The sequence below is a fragment of the Triticum aestivum genome, chromosome 1B (genome assembly GCF_018294505.1).
Source record: "Triticum aestivum cultivar Chinese Spring chromosome 1B, IWGSC CS RefSeq v2.1, whole genome shotgun sequence".
NCBI lineage: Eukaryota > Viridiplantae > Streptophyta > Magnoliopsida > Poales > Poaceae > Triticum > Triticum aestivum.
Window position 1 is genome coordinate 71,525,917 of NC_057795.1, and position 15,498 is coordinate 71,541,414.

Here is a 15,498-nt window from a genome sequence, read left to right on the forward strand (position 1 = left end):
TTGGCACATGAAAATCGGATGGAGTAGAACATTGATGAGAATTAGCAAATCCCTGGATAATAATTTTTTTTAGTTTACTTCACATATTACTAATTCAAATATTTGTACATTGAAATATCACAAAAATATATTGCAATGATAATTATTATGATCCTCACACCCGCGCAAGTAAATTTACGTGGCTTTTGCTGAGCTCCTGATGTTCCACTCTCAGTAAAGATGCGGACACTCGGGAAAGCCCATTTTTTCAGTAGTGAAATATTGTCACAAGATCCCAGTTTGGGGCTAGGAACAAACTTTCACAAGATCACATCTCCTAGAGGATAAAAAGTATTTTTTTAATAAAAGTAAAATTTTGCATATCTTTCATTTCAAGAATTTTATGTGTCACAATGCGAGGAAATTAAGACGGTGCATTGGCCAGATAACTAAGCTAAAAATCAACTTGCATTACAGTAGCTTCTATATACAATCTGAATTAGTCGAAGATGCAATTTTCCGGCCTGTTCATCGCCCAACCTTGGATCTCGTCTCTTAGCTTGGTCTGAATCCACGGTGGCCCTGGAGCAAATCCGCAGTAGAGCTTGGCGAGAACCGGAGCATTGCTGAGCAAGAACTTGACCAGCGTCCTCTGCGCCCTCCCGCCGTGGTAATGCACCAAATTGATCTCCCTCACCCGCTTCGTGAGGCAGCGGATGATCACCGTCGGCGTGGGCAGGAGGACCTCGTCCTCGTTGTACCTGAGTTGGTGCGCGCTCGTGAGCTCCCCCACCTTGCAGTCTTCCCAGCTTTCGCGGGTGGCGCGCAACTCCTCGTCGCCGGGGCCGTGTCGAAGGCTAGCGAGAGCACCTCCAGGGTCGGCGCGTGCCGGAGGATCCTGCTCAAGGCGGGGATGGCGGCGTCGCCGTCGCCGTGCGGGAGGCGCCCGGTTAGCTCGAGGTGGACGAGGTTGGTGAACGCCGGTAACCTCGCCATGGCGCCGAGTTGTATGCCGGAGCCTAGGCGCGCGGACCGCAGGTGCAGGTGATTGGTGGACGCAACTAGCTGCAGAAACCCTCCGAGTTTAGTGAGCTCCTTCGGCGAGGAGACCTCCTCGCCACAGATATCGATACTGCACGACGTAAAACTCAAGCGGTCGGCACGGCGACGGGAGGACACGAGAGACGCGTCGGGCACCGCGCCGCGTTACTCCAGGGAGTCGAGCTTGGCATTGACGGCCACGGCGGTCAGGTTGTGGCAGCACCGGAGCGCGAGCTTGCGAAGGCGGCGGTTGCCGAGGAGGCAGAGTGTGGTCACCATGGCGCAGGCCTCGAGCGTGAGGTCGGCGAGGCGAGGGCAGGCGTCGATGAGCCTCTACACATGTCGCTCTCGGTCGGATACGCGGGTGAGGAGGAGTGTCTGGAGAGACGGCAGGCTGACGGCGGCAGGCACGGAGAGCCTGCAGGGGCCGATGCTGAGCGACCGCAGGGCGACGGAGGAGAAAAGCATCCTCGGGACGGTGTACCCATGGTAGTCTGGCTCGGAATCGTCGTTAGAGACCGACACCCGCCGTTGGCGAGTCGCGCGGCGGCTTGCTTCGTCCGCGTCGGAGTCGGGGGCGCGGCTGCGTTTACGACGAGCACGGCGCGCGGGTTTCAAGCTGCTGGCGGCGGCGCGGAGGGAGTAAGGGCGATTGCAGATGGGCTCGCGGCTGAGGCGGAGGTCGAGCTCGAGCCTATGAGGTGCAGGGGCGGCCTGCTTGAGGGCGTAGGATAGCCAATGGTCCACCGTCGAGGCCCTCTCGCGGTGGTAACCATTCAGGTCGACGCGGAGCGCACGCAGCGGCGGCGCGGGTGCGTGAGGCACGCGGTGGCGCGCGAGGAGGGCGGCAGTGACGGCGGTGGTGAAGGGCGGCTTCGGGTTGGGGTCGACGGGGCGGCCGTAGGTGCAGGACATGCAGCCGCAGCCGCCGTGGTCCTCGTAGTCCGGGAGGGGGCTCTCGGGCTCCTCCAGCGACACGGCGTCGACGCCGGCGAAGGCGTCGCGCCACCGGGTCGAGAGCAACGCCGCGCGCGCCGCCTCCTTTGATGGGAGGAAGGAGAGGATGCGCCCCAGCGTGGCGTCGCTTAGCCTGCTCAGGCGGTCATGTCGCCGCCTACGTCGGGCGTTCGCGGCGATCTTCATCACGGCCGGAGCCCCGAGAAATCGATTTGGACCGCTCGATGATCACGAGACTGCAAGCTTTATACTCGGTTGGCTACAAGTACGTATTCGATCGGGTCCGATTCGCCCTCTGGTCGATGGATGGACCGATATCGGCTGGTAAACGAAACACACGACTAGCCTACATACATTCGCCCGCGCTCTCTCTGGTGGCCGCGTAAACATCAATCGGCATGGCCATCGTCTCTATTCTACTGGATCGGGATCACGCCTTGGCGCGAGGGTGCTGGTCTCACCATTTTGGTCAACCTGGTAATTGTAAGTTAGTAAGAATCCAGGTTTTGTATATGCATTGACACATGATAACACATGCATAACACAGGCAGAGGAAGTAGATTAGAGAACCAATACTAAAACTACAGAATAATTCATTCATAATTTACAATAACCATGGAATGGTAAATCCATCCAAAGGAGTGTCTCATAGCGATGATCACACATAATTTACAATAAGGATAGGATAGTCTGCTACCATACTAATTCAAAACGCCTCTGTACAGGCATCCCGTCTATATACGATCATATTGGCTGATAAACCAAAAGAACTACATCTTCGTATGCGGTCGAAACATCGGTCGCATTCACCACAGCTCAAGCTCAGATGAGAAGTAACCACTATTGTTGTCCTCATGATAAAGCACAAGGATTTAGCCCGAGTAAGTGCAGCATGGCATAAAGTTGGTACAAAAGCATCTTGATTAAGAGTAACAGAGCATATATTTCAGTGCTAGAGTTTCGGAAGCAGGCATAGTGACACTGAGGTCAATATTGAGTAAGCAAACCACATACAGGGCTAAACCAAAATTGACTAAGTAGGCTATTTTCCATATAAATAAACGAACACAAAAAAAATATGCGAGGAGATTCAGGTAACCTTGCATATCAGATACAAAATATATAGCATTTATATCACTGAATTATATATCAGTCACAAAAAAAATCTATTCATTGGTATAGTTATTGGATCTATCTAATTAAAAAAGGCAGCAAGCAACATATAAATTCATTAGAAATAGATGGTATTCCATATAGCAATCCACTCAAAAGGTAAAATAATGGAACATACAAGATTAGGTACAGCCAAGGGAAGAGTTTCATTACCAAGAGATCCTGCATAACCAATCTGTGTCATCTTTGTGTTGGTTGGTCGTACGTATTGGGAAGGCACTCGGTGTGGGTGAAGCCGCGACAGCCCAGGTCCGTGTCCATGGACAGATCGCCGGCGGCTTCAAGAACACAATTAACACATGCTTTTGCAGGCTGAAGTAAAAAAGATCACAATACATGAAGATTCGCAAGGAAGTCCATAAAATATGAAAGGGGCTAGACATATGCTTGAGATATTACCTTGTCAACCTAAAGTTCTTCAATCTACAAAATTTGCTTCTCTGCTAGAATTTGCTTCTGTAGATAATGGGGTCATGTCAAACATTTAGTCATAATGTTGGAAAGAAGAGGCAGAGATGACCTTTGGCTATATTCAACGGGAAAGCATAATGTTGGAATTTCTCATTATCATCTTCATTTGGATAAATGACATGGAACTCTCTAATTGTCCTCGGCTTTATCTAGATCAGCAAAACAGTAAAGTAAGTAAAAAGTACAGAATCAAACTCCAAATTAATTTGCAGTGTATAAATTCTTGTGCCAAGAGGTCCTGGGTTCGAACCAGCCTCTCTGCATTGCACTTTGCAGGGGTAAGACTAGGTTCCTATAATCCCTCCCCAGACCCCACCTTGTGTGGGAGCTTCTATGCACTGGGTCTGTCCTTTATAAATTGGGCACGCATATGAAAGTTTAAGAGAAAAAACAAAGCAATAGGATTAACCTATGGCATGACATCCCCATTCAACATTCATTTGTACTGTCAGAAACGCCACAGATTACTTATAGCAATATTAGTGATGCAAGCGTAGATAGGCTGCACCAGAACAGATTCATAATCAAATTGTTCAATGCGTAATTAGATAAAAGCTGAATAGATGGTTCTCATGGATGAGCATGTGGTACAACATTTTCTTTCGTAAAAGAAATAAGCACTATTTTTAGACAACAGTTTTACCAAACAATTATATCTCAATCCAAAATAGTCAAACCAAACTATGCCGTTCTAGCCTAAAAAGGCAAACAGACTATCATTAGCTAATTGGAGAGAGGGAGAGACCTGATATCTTTTGAGAGGAACCTGAAACCAAACTCAGTGTCTTGCTTGCAGTACAATGGGTGCCTCCAGATAGGAACATATGTAGTTTCTTGATTTACTGACGTGTGTGTGGATCTCAATGCGCATATTCTTGATGAAAACTATCCTTTAACCCTGTAGCGTCCTGTGGCTTTATCAAAGTCAGACCATTAATTAGATTTTTAACAGAACACATTCCATTTGACTTAAGGGTTTGTTGTGCTTCCAGTAGGTTTATACAGCGTGGCATAGCACACGTACTATATTCTTGAGCTATCATCTTCTGGTTCTGGATTTATGGTTGTGCCAGTATTGACGCTGAAGGAATAGGATAGAAGGAAAATGTAATATATGTGCGTTGTAGCAGTCCCTATATCCATCGGCCATGACCCTTACGCCTTTAGTATATATATATATACCACACAATTTTCTGAGATGAAGCCATTGCATGTCTATATGAATAAAGTTATACATGAAAGCAGAAAATTGGGAACTTCAAAGAGGACATTTAGTAAACTGCAATCAAAGGAACATATACCACATAAGCTTATTCTTTTGTCTCAACAATTAAAAAATGGAGCAGTACAAATATTCGAAGCAAAAGGCTGAATCGGTAAGCCTGCGCCATCACCACTGCCTTAGCAAGGTTCTAACCAAAAAATATATATACAGAGAGAGAGAGAGAGAGAGAGAGAGAGCCAGAACCCCTTCCATCTTTCTCTATGTTACTACCTACCTAGAGAAGCACAAGAGAAACAGAGGGAGCCAGAGGTAGGAGATGTGCTCACTCACCGGAGAGGGAGGTTGTGGTCGTCGCTGGCGCACAAACAGAACCATCGTCGTAGGGGTCGGGCGTGGGCTCCTTCCTTCCTGGTCATCGTCATCTTGGTCCTTGTGGATGGCATCGATGGATTGGAAGTGGGGTGACTTGAGAATCCCCTCCCTTGAGATGGCTTGCTGTTGCCTGTTGAGGTTCATCCATGGAGAACAGAAGCTTCATGAGCGCGCGCGTGCACACACACACACACACACACACACACGGTCAGACCATAACGCAGCAAGGACACCCAATTGAGATAACCAAACTTAAGAAGTAACCATAAATTGCTATATTTTTCTAAGCCAAAAAAGGTGCACAATCAGAACCATGATTCACTAACTGTTATGACCGGCATATTAGGGGCTTAGCCCAGTGAGTTGTGGCCCAAGTTATCTTATCGTTATTAGGGGCTTAGCCCAATTATCTTATTAGGAGGATTAGGATTAATTAGAGATAAGGGTCGCTTGCTTAGGAGTCAAGTAAACCTCTCTATATAAGGAGAGGAGATGTATCAATCTTGTTAGCAGAATACGTACTGGTGTGTGTATGTATGCGTAGTCACCGCATGATCTCTCTCTCTCTCTCTCTCTCTCTGAGACATGCTTTGCATCGTGGGTTAGTGGAGCTAGTGGCTCTCACACGTTCTCTCTGAACTGCTCCTGTAAACTGTATATATGCAGCACGAGATGAATGGAAGTGGCGTGAGTTGAGTCCTATTCCTCGTCAACAAATCTAATCAAGCAAGAAGCATTCATTCGTATCTAATTACTTGTGGCAGCCCATTCATATTTCAATTCTTGCTTGGCTTGTTGCAAAAGTTTGGGATGTCTACGAGTGCCCACACATTCCCCTCACAATGTCCTAAAAATAATTGACCAACTGAGGGCACAACCAAAAATATGCATCGGGGCATCAGCCAACACCCGTAATACAGAGCTCTACTTTCGAAAGTCAATTTCAGAGGATATAGTATCATGAATTTGGAAAAATCCTTGCATCCAAGGGTGCCGAATGAACCGGGCAAAGCTAAGACTTCACAAAGATTACTTCTATTCCATTCGTACAATCTAATAATGGATGGCCAACACCTAAATTAGCTGGAGGAGGCTAAGCCGAATCACTTCATCTACTCACCCAGTTCCAAATAAATTGAGCACATTGCAGAATAATGCTGCAAAAAACAATCTTTCTGGTACCAATCCTGTCCTAAGAAGAGCACCATTATGCTAACCAAAAGGCAGAAAATGCGACGGAGCGTGCTGGGACGTCAAAGGTGAGGGGGGCATGTCACTCATACCTCGAGTGCCTGCAAATGGCGCTTGTACCATTACATAGGACTGGCCAGTATCTTTGAATCTAGTCATTGCCAAATGGTATATATTTGAACAGAAAAAAGAACAGGCAAAATCATTGCCAAACCGCACATATCTGAACCAAGGAACTTCAGAATGGCAACTATCCATGACTAATTACCATCACCAAGACAGCAACACGCAGATTCGTGGAAAAGAATTTAAACTACTGTTTCGAGGTATCAAGAAACAAAAATATTTAAAAAGGATGTTCACCAGAACAGTAAAGCAGGAAATTATGTGAGAAATTCATAGGCCAATGAATGATATTAATGTTCCTAAAATAAGTCGATTGCTATGCAAGGGGGAAATATGAGTAGGAACTTATCTGCACAAGAAATGCTGGAGATGCATCTTGCAGGAACTCATAGATTCCTTTAAGTAATCACTACGCATGAGTACAAATCGATTAGTACCTGAAAATATAGACCAAACCAGTATTCAGTGATCTTGCTAAAGAAGCTACAGAACATACACTGTATTCAAAACTTGCTGCCATTTAAGCTAGTTTTTCACAGAAAACTCATTAGGACCCCCAAGACACCAGTTAATCTGATGACATATTGACATTATAATGTGCATCTCATTCAGACTTGAGATGCAAAAATATACAAAACAAAGCAACATGATTGAGATTTACCAACAACCACAAGTCATGTAATATGACTATTCGAATCGATATTTAACTACTAAATCTCCAACTGTGACTGTGTGGAGCTAACCTGACACTGATAGGCGATTTCGTTCATCAGCTGGTATCATCCTTCGCCCCATCTAGATTTTCCCTGACGAATACCAAAACCATTTTCCCAAGCAAACAGGTTGTACTGCTCATACGCTTCTTGGCAAGAGTCAAACGACATGCCTACATGCCTACCACAGGAGCAAAAGTGTGATGGTCGTGCTTGCCTTCAGAGCTCAACATACACCTTTCAATAGAGCATTACAATACTGCTTCCTGTAAATAAGAGAAGTAATAACATCAGTTTTCATCAGATCACTTTCTTACATCAGTCGAAAGGAAAACAACAATGCAAGTACACATACAACAGATATAGTTGCTCTCAATAAGTTCTGAACTATACACATCTCTGCACATGCCTAAATCTAGCTAATGTGATATTAGCAAATCCGAATCCAGAATTGCATTGATTACGGCTCCCTGGATGAATACCGTGTTTCCATCCTCCGGCTGCTGCCTTTGGATAAGATTTTGAATCGTCATGGGTCGATTTTGGGTGCACGGGCTGCTCGCACATCGAGCAAAAACAGATCGGCCGAGGGATAAGCGCCAATTTACATGCCCTCATTCCCTCATTGACAGGATACCGTAAACATTTGTACAAACCATCACTCACTCTTCTAATTTCTGTAGAAAAGAATAAAAGTTCAGTTCGGGAACCAGAAGTAGGAAAGATAATAAGAAAGAAATACTAAAATATAAGGAATTTAGCTATTTGCCAAATCGTGAGTTGTGTACATCCACCACTATCTCTTTGAGGTTAGCACTATCAAATCTCGAGTCTCACATGAACAAAACACTTATTGGCTACTTCTGGTTATGAAAAGAACTCATCCAAAAAGATTATGCTATGCATAGGGACTTAGAGGGTCAACTAATGATTATGATTGGTACGAAGAACATAAAAGTTTTGACTTAACAGCAACAAGTCAAGAAATTAGAGAGAACTCACCGGCTATTTCACTTGCATCAATAGAACCATACGGGGCACAACTCTCTGAATATGACACCACTGATCCAAAACAGAATCTATTGCTTGTGTCCGCATTTCCTATCTTCCAGAAGCTCTGATCAGACCGTGGTTCATCCTTCACTATGCTGCAGTAGTGCAGTTTGGTCGTTTCTTCGGCTGTTTCTGTCCATTGAGCTTCAGCTTGTCAGGTCCAGCTTCGCCAGCGTCAGTATCTTCCCGACGATGCGCCGGTGTGTAATTCACCAATGTACCCTTTATCCTCCATCTCGAACCACATGCATTGCAGAGAACTGGCTTGTCTGGTGTCCCATTACGCCAAAGAGGAGTACCTGTATCAGGAGCATGCCATGAGTAATAAGAAATAGAGTACAAAACTGGTACCCAAGAATCTATGAATTGTAGGTACAGAGTTCATTGGTACGTAGTGGGGCCATCAATCAGGAGTTTGCTTGCATAATAGATTTACAAGAATTATGCCTGGCAGTGATACTACAAGAGATGGTGGCTGGTGTCCAAAAAAAAAGATGGTGGTGCTAATCGAGGAAGTGAACATAACGCAACAGTCAGGAAGAATACATCTTCAAGGCTATAAATAAATAATCTCTCATAGATACACATAGTCATACTTCATATTACAGGTACTGTTTTTGATGGTTAGTACATACAAGCATGTGATACTCCATGTGCTGTCCTACAGAATGAAGCCTAGCAAATGCAGATAATCTAAAAATGGAACCAATATGTGCAGAGGAGACAGAGCAGCAGAAAAATCAACTCTACCCCTGAACTCTTAATATATATTGAACTCTGAATATAATGAGATGAGCATATCCATAGTCAAACTGAATATTTCTTTCAGGTGTTGCTTATTTTCAATGGTTAGTACAGAGACAAGCATATACATCTTCCTGGTGGGTTAACCTGGACGGGACCAGACTGTCACCCTCGCGTGACAAGAGGAGCAGCGTCTCGCCCGTCCATTCTGCAGTCCACAAAGGAGAAGAAGTGCGAGCCGCAGCCTCCACTCCTCCCCACGCGAGACAAAGGCAGAGAGAGCGCGACCTAGTCTCCCTCCTCGCCTGCTCTGCTACTTTCAGTAACACAAAAAAGTGTACAAACTGGAAGTTAAACTACTTTCAATACAATTTTCTTCAGGTTCTCTAGTTTTTCTTAGGAGACAACAAGTAACACAACTGAACAAATCGAATCAAAGGGGATTAAGGGCTGCTGCAGTACAAGGAAAGACTGAAAGAGAAGAGAGGAGGAGAGGGGGACAGACCTCCATGGACATGCATATGGCCCCACCTCCCTTCCCTTCTTCTTGTTCTAGTCCTTCTGCTTCTTGCTCATCCAACCCCTTCTTCTCCTTTTCTCTGCACATGGAAAGGGGAAGCACCAAATTGAAGCCCACCAAAACACAAATCGTTCCAAATCACAATAACATGAATTAGAGGGCGGCACCAGATCGGAGGGGTGGAAGGAGGAGGCCGTGAAGGGAGGAGGCTGGGTGGCAGCAGGGAAGAAGGAGAGGGAGGCGCGGGTGGGGAGGAGGAGGCGGCGTGAGCGGGAGGAGGAGCTAGGTTAGGGATGGGGGCTGGGATCGCACGAGTGCGGGAGGAGGCGGCTAGTCTCTCCCATGGGAGGGGATGGCCGGTGGGGGCGGACATGGCCGGTGGTGAAGGTGCAGAGGAGGGAGGCGGGTCGGGTTGGGGAGAGGGAGGGCAGAGGAGCGACGGCTAGGTTTCCTCTCCACAGGAGCGGCCCTTTTTATACCACATGACGCGAAATGACGAAAATGCCCTCGGCGGGGGACAGGAATTACGCGCGGTGGAACGAGATTTTTACCACGAGACGGTAACTATTCATTTCTACAGTGCCTCGGCTTCGATCCAACGGCCGAGGTCATCCAGTGGCTCGATCCAATGGTCTAAAACCTATCAAGCAAACGCATCAGACGGCCAGAATCGCCTGACCTATGAGAAGGCCTGTGGTCACATTTTTCTCTTATCTCTTGATTCACGCAAGCAAACAAACAAACAAACAAAATTGAAGCCATTTATTGCCTCATGTGTCTTTCAATCTACATGTATGTATCTTTTTTCCCTTCTTTTAATGATTTTTTGAGAAGCAACTGCTTTCAAAGTCAGTACCTCCGTCCTGTTTATTGGTCTCCTTAGTATTTAGTGTCAAATTTTAAGCATAGATTTACTTAAGAAAATAATAATGCATGTCGCAAAAGAATATATTATTGGATTCGTATTTGAACATAATTTTTAATGATATTATTTTTTGTTATATGCATTAACATTTTATTAGTTAAATTTAAGGTCAAATTTTGACACAAAATAAGAGGAGGACCAATAAATCAGGAAGTAGGTAGTACAACCGGAAATTGAAGCCATTTATTGCCTCGTTACAACTGGATTTGAAGCCATTTATTTTCTCAAAGTTATATAATATGAGTATATAATACAACAAAGGTGGGTCTCACATAAACAAAGACAAATAATGAAGGCGGCTGCTCCAAATCTAACGGATGATTTCTGGACAGCCCTCCGATGTGACAGATGGTGGCCGTTCGATAGCAACAAACAGAGCCGTCGGGAAGGACATCTGTCCCTGGAATCTCACCAGTCATCCACGCCTGCCTACTAGTATAGTTCGTGGACTCGTTTTGTATTACTCCTTTCGCTGTACCAGCACTACTTGTATTAGATTCCTTTGGATCTGTTCCATCGTGTGTCCCACCCGAATTTAACCAGCCACTTCCTCCCCAACTGTCACTGACTTGCCGCGTCTGTCCCCTGAACCGCGTAAGTGAGCTGATGTAGTTTGTCCATTATTTATTATCTATTTTTTACTGTCCCCCATAAGTGAGCCGATGGCCATCGCCCAAGTTAATTCTTATCGCTACACAGACCTGTAGTACACAGTATAACATAGACATAGATGGTGTACTACTTACTGTTCATTCCGATTGATTTGGAGAAACCCACGACAAGATATAGATTACTGTTCATTACCCCTTGCCATCGGACAAGATACTCCCTTCATCCCATAATGTAACACGTTTTTTGACACTACATTAGAGTCAAAAAAAGTCTTACATTATGGGACGGATAGAGTATTTTCTACGAAAAGTAAAATTTCGCAGTTGGTCTCCAATAGGGATTTGCCATCTAACATTATGTGCGCCAAGTATCTTTGTATTGCATTTCCTTTATGGATTTTCCATCTTCGTATTTTCACTCTCTCTCTCTCTCTTCAATAGTTATGTCACGCCCAACATGCGACCCTATCCAAAAGGAACTCGAAGATCCCACCAAGGATAGACCCGCATATTGAAACGCTTTTGCAAGGTGGATATCATTACATCAACATTACATAATAGATGGGGATACATACATAAGGCATACAATGCCACATGAATACAACAACACAATACATCAGAGCATCATCCGACTACGGATGAATCACAAACATAAACTCAAACGACATCCACCCTGCTAGCCCAGGCTGCCGACCTGGAACCTATCCCCTGATCGAAGAAGAAGCGGAAGAAGAACTCCAAACAAGCAAACATCGCTCTCGCGTCATGAACATCGCGAAACCTGTACCTGCAACTGTTGTTGTAGTAATCTGTGAGCCACGAGGACTCAGCAATCCCATTACCATGGGTATCAAGACTAGCAAAGCTTAAAGGGAAAGGAAGGGGTAAAGTGGTGAGGCTGCAGCAGCGACTAAGCACATATGGTGGCTAATATACGCAAATAAGAGCGAGAAGAGAGCAAGGAATGGTCGTGAAACTAGTAATGATCAAGAAGTGATCCTGAACTCCTACTTACGTCAAACATAACCCAGAAACCGTGTTCACTTCCCGGACTCCGCCAAGAAGAGACCATCACGGCTACACACGCGGTTGATGCGTTTTAAATCGGATCTGGTGTCAAGTTATCTACAACCGGACATTAACAAATTCCCATCTGCCTATAACCGCAGGCACGGCTTTCGAAAGATTATACCCTGCAGGGGTGTCCCAACTTAGCCCATGACAAGCTCTCGCGATCAACAAAGGAATAGACCTTCTCCCAGGAAGATCCGATCAGACTCGAAATCCCGATTTACAAGACATTTCGACAATGGTAAAACAAGACCAGCAAAGCCGCCCGATGCGCCGACAAATCCCGATAGGAGCTGCACATATCTCGTTCTCAGGGAAACACCGGATGAGACTAGCTACGAGTAAAGCCAACCCTCAAGTTGCCCCGAGGTGGCCCCGCAGGCAGCTCAGTTCGGACCAACACTAAGACAAGCACTGGCCCGGGGGGGGCTAAAATAAAGATGACCCTTGGGTTGTCCGACCCAAGGGAAATGATAGGTGGTGGTGAGGCAAATGGTAAAACCAAGGTTGGGCCTTGCTGAAGGAGTTTTATTCAAAGCGAACTGTCAGGGGGGTCCCATAAATCACCCGACCGTGTAAGAAACGCAAAATCCGGAAACATAACACCGGTATGACGGAAACTAGGGCGGCAAGAGTGGAACAAAACACTAGGCAAAAGGCCGAGTCTTCCACCCTTTACCAAGTATATAGATGCATTAATAATATAAGAGATATTGTGATATCCCAACCAAAATCCTGTCCACCATAGAGCAATCTTCAACTTCACCTGCAACTAGCAACGCTATAAAAGGGGCTGAGCAAAGCAGTAACATAGCCAAGCAACGGTTTGCATGGGTAAGGTGTCAAAGGTTAGAGGTTCATGGCAACAAGGGATGGCTCGATAAACAGATGATAGGTAGCGCAGCAAAGCGATAGAACGAAGCAACTAGCATAGCAATGATAGTAGTGAGATCCAGGGTAGCGGTCATCTTGCCTGAAATCCCGCTAGGAAGAAGAACGAGTCCATGAAGAAGACGAATGGATGAAGCCGAACCAAGCGTAGACGAACGAATCCTCACGATCGCAACGAAACAGGAACTATCGAAAAGAAGCACACAACATAGGTAAACACACCACACATGAACAAGGCATGATGCACAAACAAGCATGATGCATGACACAGCTACATGAAGCTACTCATGGCAAGGGATGATGCAGACAAGAGCAAAACATCAAGGCAAGTTTAAATGAGGCCGGAAACAACATATAACAATTCCGGTAAGTCCTCATATGCATATTTTGAAATTGGTCCAGATCTGAATAAACCTTATGTTCAAGTAGTTAAACATCAAGTTATGATGCACCAAAATGATCTACACGAGATTCTAGTCAAGTTACATATAAAGTTCATTTAGTTCGGAGCTACGACCTAGAAGATATGAGCAAAACAAGTTAAACATGGCATTGATGCAAAATGCACCCGAACATCAAGCAAACACCTCAAAACAAGGATGCAACATGATAATATGAAGCTACATGCAAATCTAAGCAAGTTTCATATAGAGCACACTCAAAATGGAGCAATGGTTCAACACACACGCACTATACAAGTTTAAAGGACAAGCTGTCCAAAACAGCGACTAGGCATATTGCAAGTATCAAAACAACATGCTACAGCATCTCAACATGAAAACAAAAGACATGGGCATGATGTACAGGTAAAGCACAACAAAACATGAACACTGAGCTATCTCCAGAAATCACTAGAACATGCTCAAACACACATGGTAAGATTGCAAGTTATAACAATTTCAGACTTTGCAGAAAATAACATCACGATGCAATGTTTAGAGCTATCAAACAACATGTTACAGGAACTTATCATGGCAAACAAAGGCATGGCATGAATCTACTAAATGCATAGATCAAAAGCCCTTCAGTGACCATAAGCCAAAAAGGATTAGAAAATATGATGGCACCCACGTAAACATAGCAAGTTATAATACAGATTCAAACATGGCAGAAACAAAATTATGAAGGCATGTTAATGAGCTTGTGCAACTCACTATAGAGCAAAACATGGCATGGCAAGGCAACCAACAGTAAGAAGACATATTTGTGAAGCTAAGCATGGCAAGAGCAAGCTCATAGGGTGCATGGAACACTAGGAACAATCATGGTAACAACTGAACTTAATGTTAACAGGCTGATAGCAACATTATGAAGCAACTTTGGAGCAAGATTACAACAAGCTACATCAACCTATAAATGCAACCAGGGGCATGGATGGATAGAGGATGACATGTAGATCAAAACATATTTATAGAACATCTCCAGATTATGCATAGAATGATTAGTAGCAACATGTTTATATAGCATCACGAAATAACAGATTCAGCCTAGCAAAACAGCAACATCAAGTACCCTACTTAACAAGCTCGATTCACTCACCACAAGTCATTGCATGACAATATAAGCATAGCATCATCAAGAAGGCATGTTTGTGAAACAAACCAAGTCAAGAACAAGTCCATAGCATGCAAGGATCAACTATAGCAACCTTGGCCAAATTGAATAACACGCAAACAATCTGCCAGGAAACATTTTGAAGCAAAAGTAGAGCACGAAAATGACATGCTAGACTAATCCATAATTGCAACCAAGGGCATAAATGGATAGACAATAACCATATATTCAAAACACCCTTACTAAAGTATCTCTAAATATGCATGGATCTCTCTGTAGCATCAAGTTTACATGGCATCAAAATTACAGCAGAACAGGGACTAAAATCGGCAACATCACGATGCCTAGTTTGCATGCTTATGCTAGTCACCACATTGATCACAAAAATACATGGCATACACCTATATAAATAAGACATGGCATAGTTCAAAACACATGTAGACATCAACCTCATAGGATGCACACATCAATCATGGCAAAAATGAAAAAGAGCTCGTTCTGATAACAGACAGCAGAAAACATCATGAAGCACTCTTACAATGATGATTCAGACATCTAGATGACCTTAAATGAATATGATGCAATGGAATGAAATGATGTACTCGTCGAGGCGAACAATTTGACATATTATACGCACGAAACGGAGCCACGGGTGCAAAGATGTGATGCGTTGAAGATGCAACAAAATTAATGCAGATTAAGGACAGACGAAAAAAACGGGGGGAAGAAGAAGTCAACCGCTGCTGGATCAGATCTGAGCCGGCTCGCGGTTCAAGGACGACGCCGGAGCGGGCGGCAACGGCGGCCGAAGTAGGAGGGGACGAGGCCGGGGCCGGCGGCCGGCCGGAGCTTGCGGCGGCGGAGGTCGGCGACGGCGGAGG

General features: G+C 44.9%; 1 protein-coding gene across 15 annotated transcripts; it reads right to left on the bottom strand.

The window, feature by feature from the left end:
* Positions 1 to 387: 387 nt before the first annotated feature.
* Positions 388 to 9,993, bottom strand: LOC123107858 (uncharacterized). 15 transcript variants are annotated; one of them, XR_006451788.1, is made up of 11 exons: positions 9,733 to 9,993; positions 9,551 to 9,644; positions 8,251 to 8,600; positions 7,731 to 7,925; positions 7,279 to 7,514; positions 5,177 to 6,972; positions 4,367 to 4,535; positions 3,671 to 3,770; positions 3,550 to 3,606; positions 3,304 to 3,462; positions 2,539 to 2,817 (listed from the first exon to the last, which is right to left on the bottom strand). XR_006451788.1 is itself a non-coding variant. In XM_044529765.1 (5 exons), the coding sequence occupies exon 5, from the start codon at positions 2,161 to 2,163 to the stop codon at positions 1,354 to 1,356; it is 810 nt and encodes a 269-aa protein (XP_044385700.1). In that variant the 5' UTR covers positions 2,164 to 2,451; positions 3,304 to 3,462; positions 3,550 to 3,606; positions 3,671 to 3,770; positions 4,367 to 5,170; the 3' UTR covers positions 388 to 1,353. The 15 variants fall into 15 exon arrangements, 3 of the variants coding, with proteins under 3 accessions (XP_044385700.1, XP_044385711.1, XP_044385706.1); XR_006451794.1 differs by having other exon boundaries at positions 2,539 to 2,895; XR_006451792.1 differs by adding an exon at positions 9,193 to 9,358 and having other exon boundaries at positions 2,539 to 3,462.
* Between the last annotated feature and the right edge of the window lie 5,505 nt (positions 9,994 to 15,498).

Coding starts and splice junctions, on each gene's coding strand:
- LOC123107858 (XM_044529765.1), bottom strand. CDS start 2,163: ATGAAGATCGCCGCGAACGCCCGACGTAGGCGGCGACATGACCGCCTG.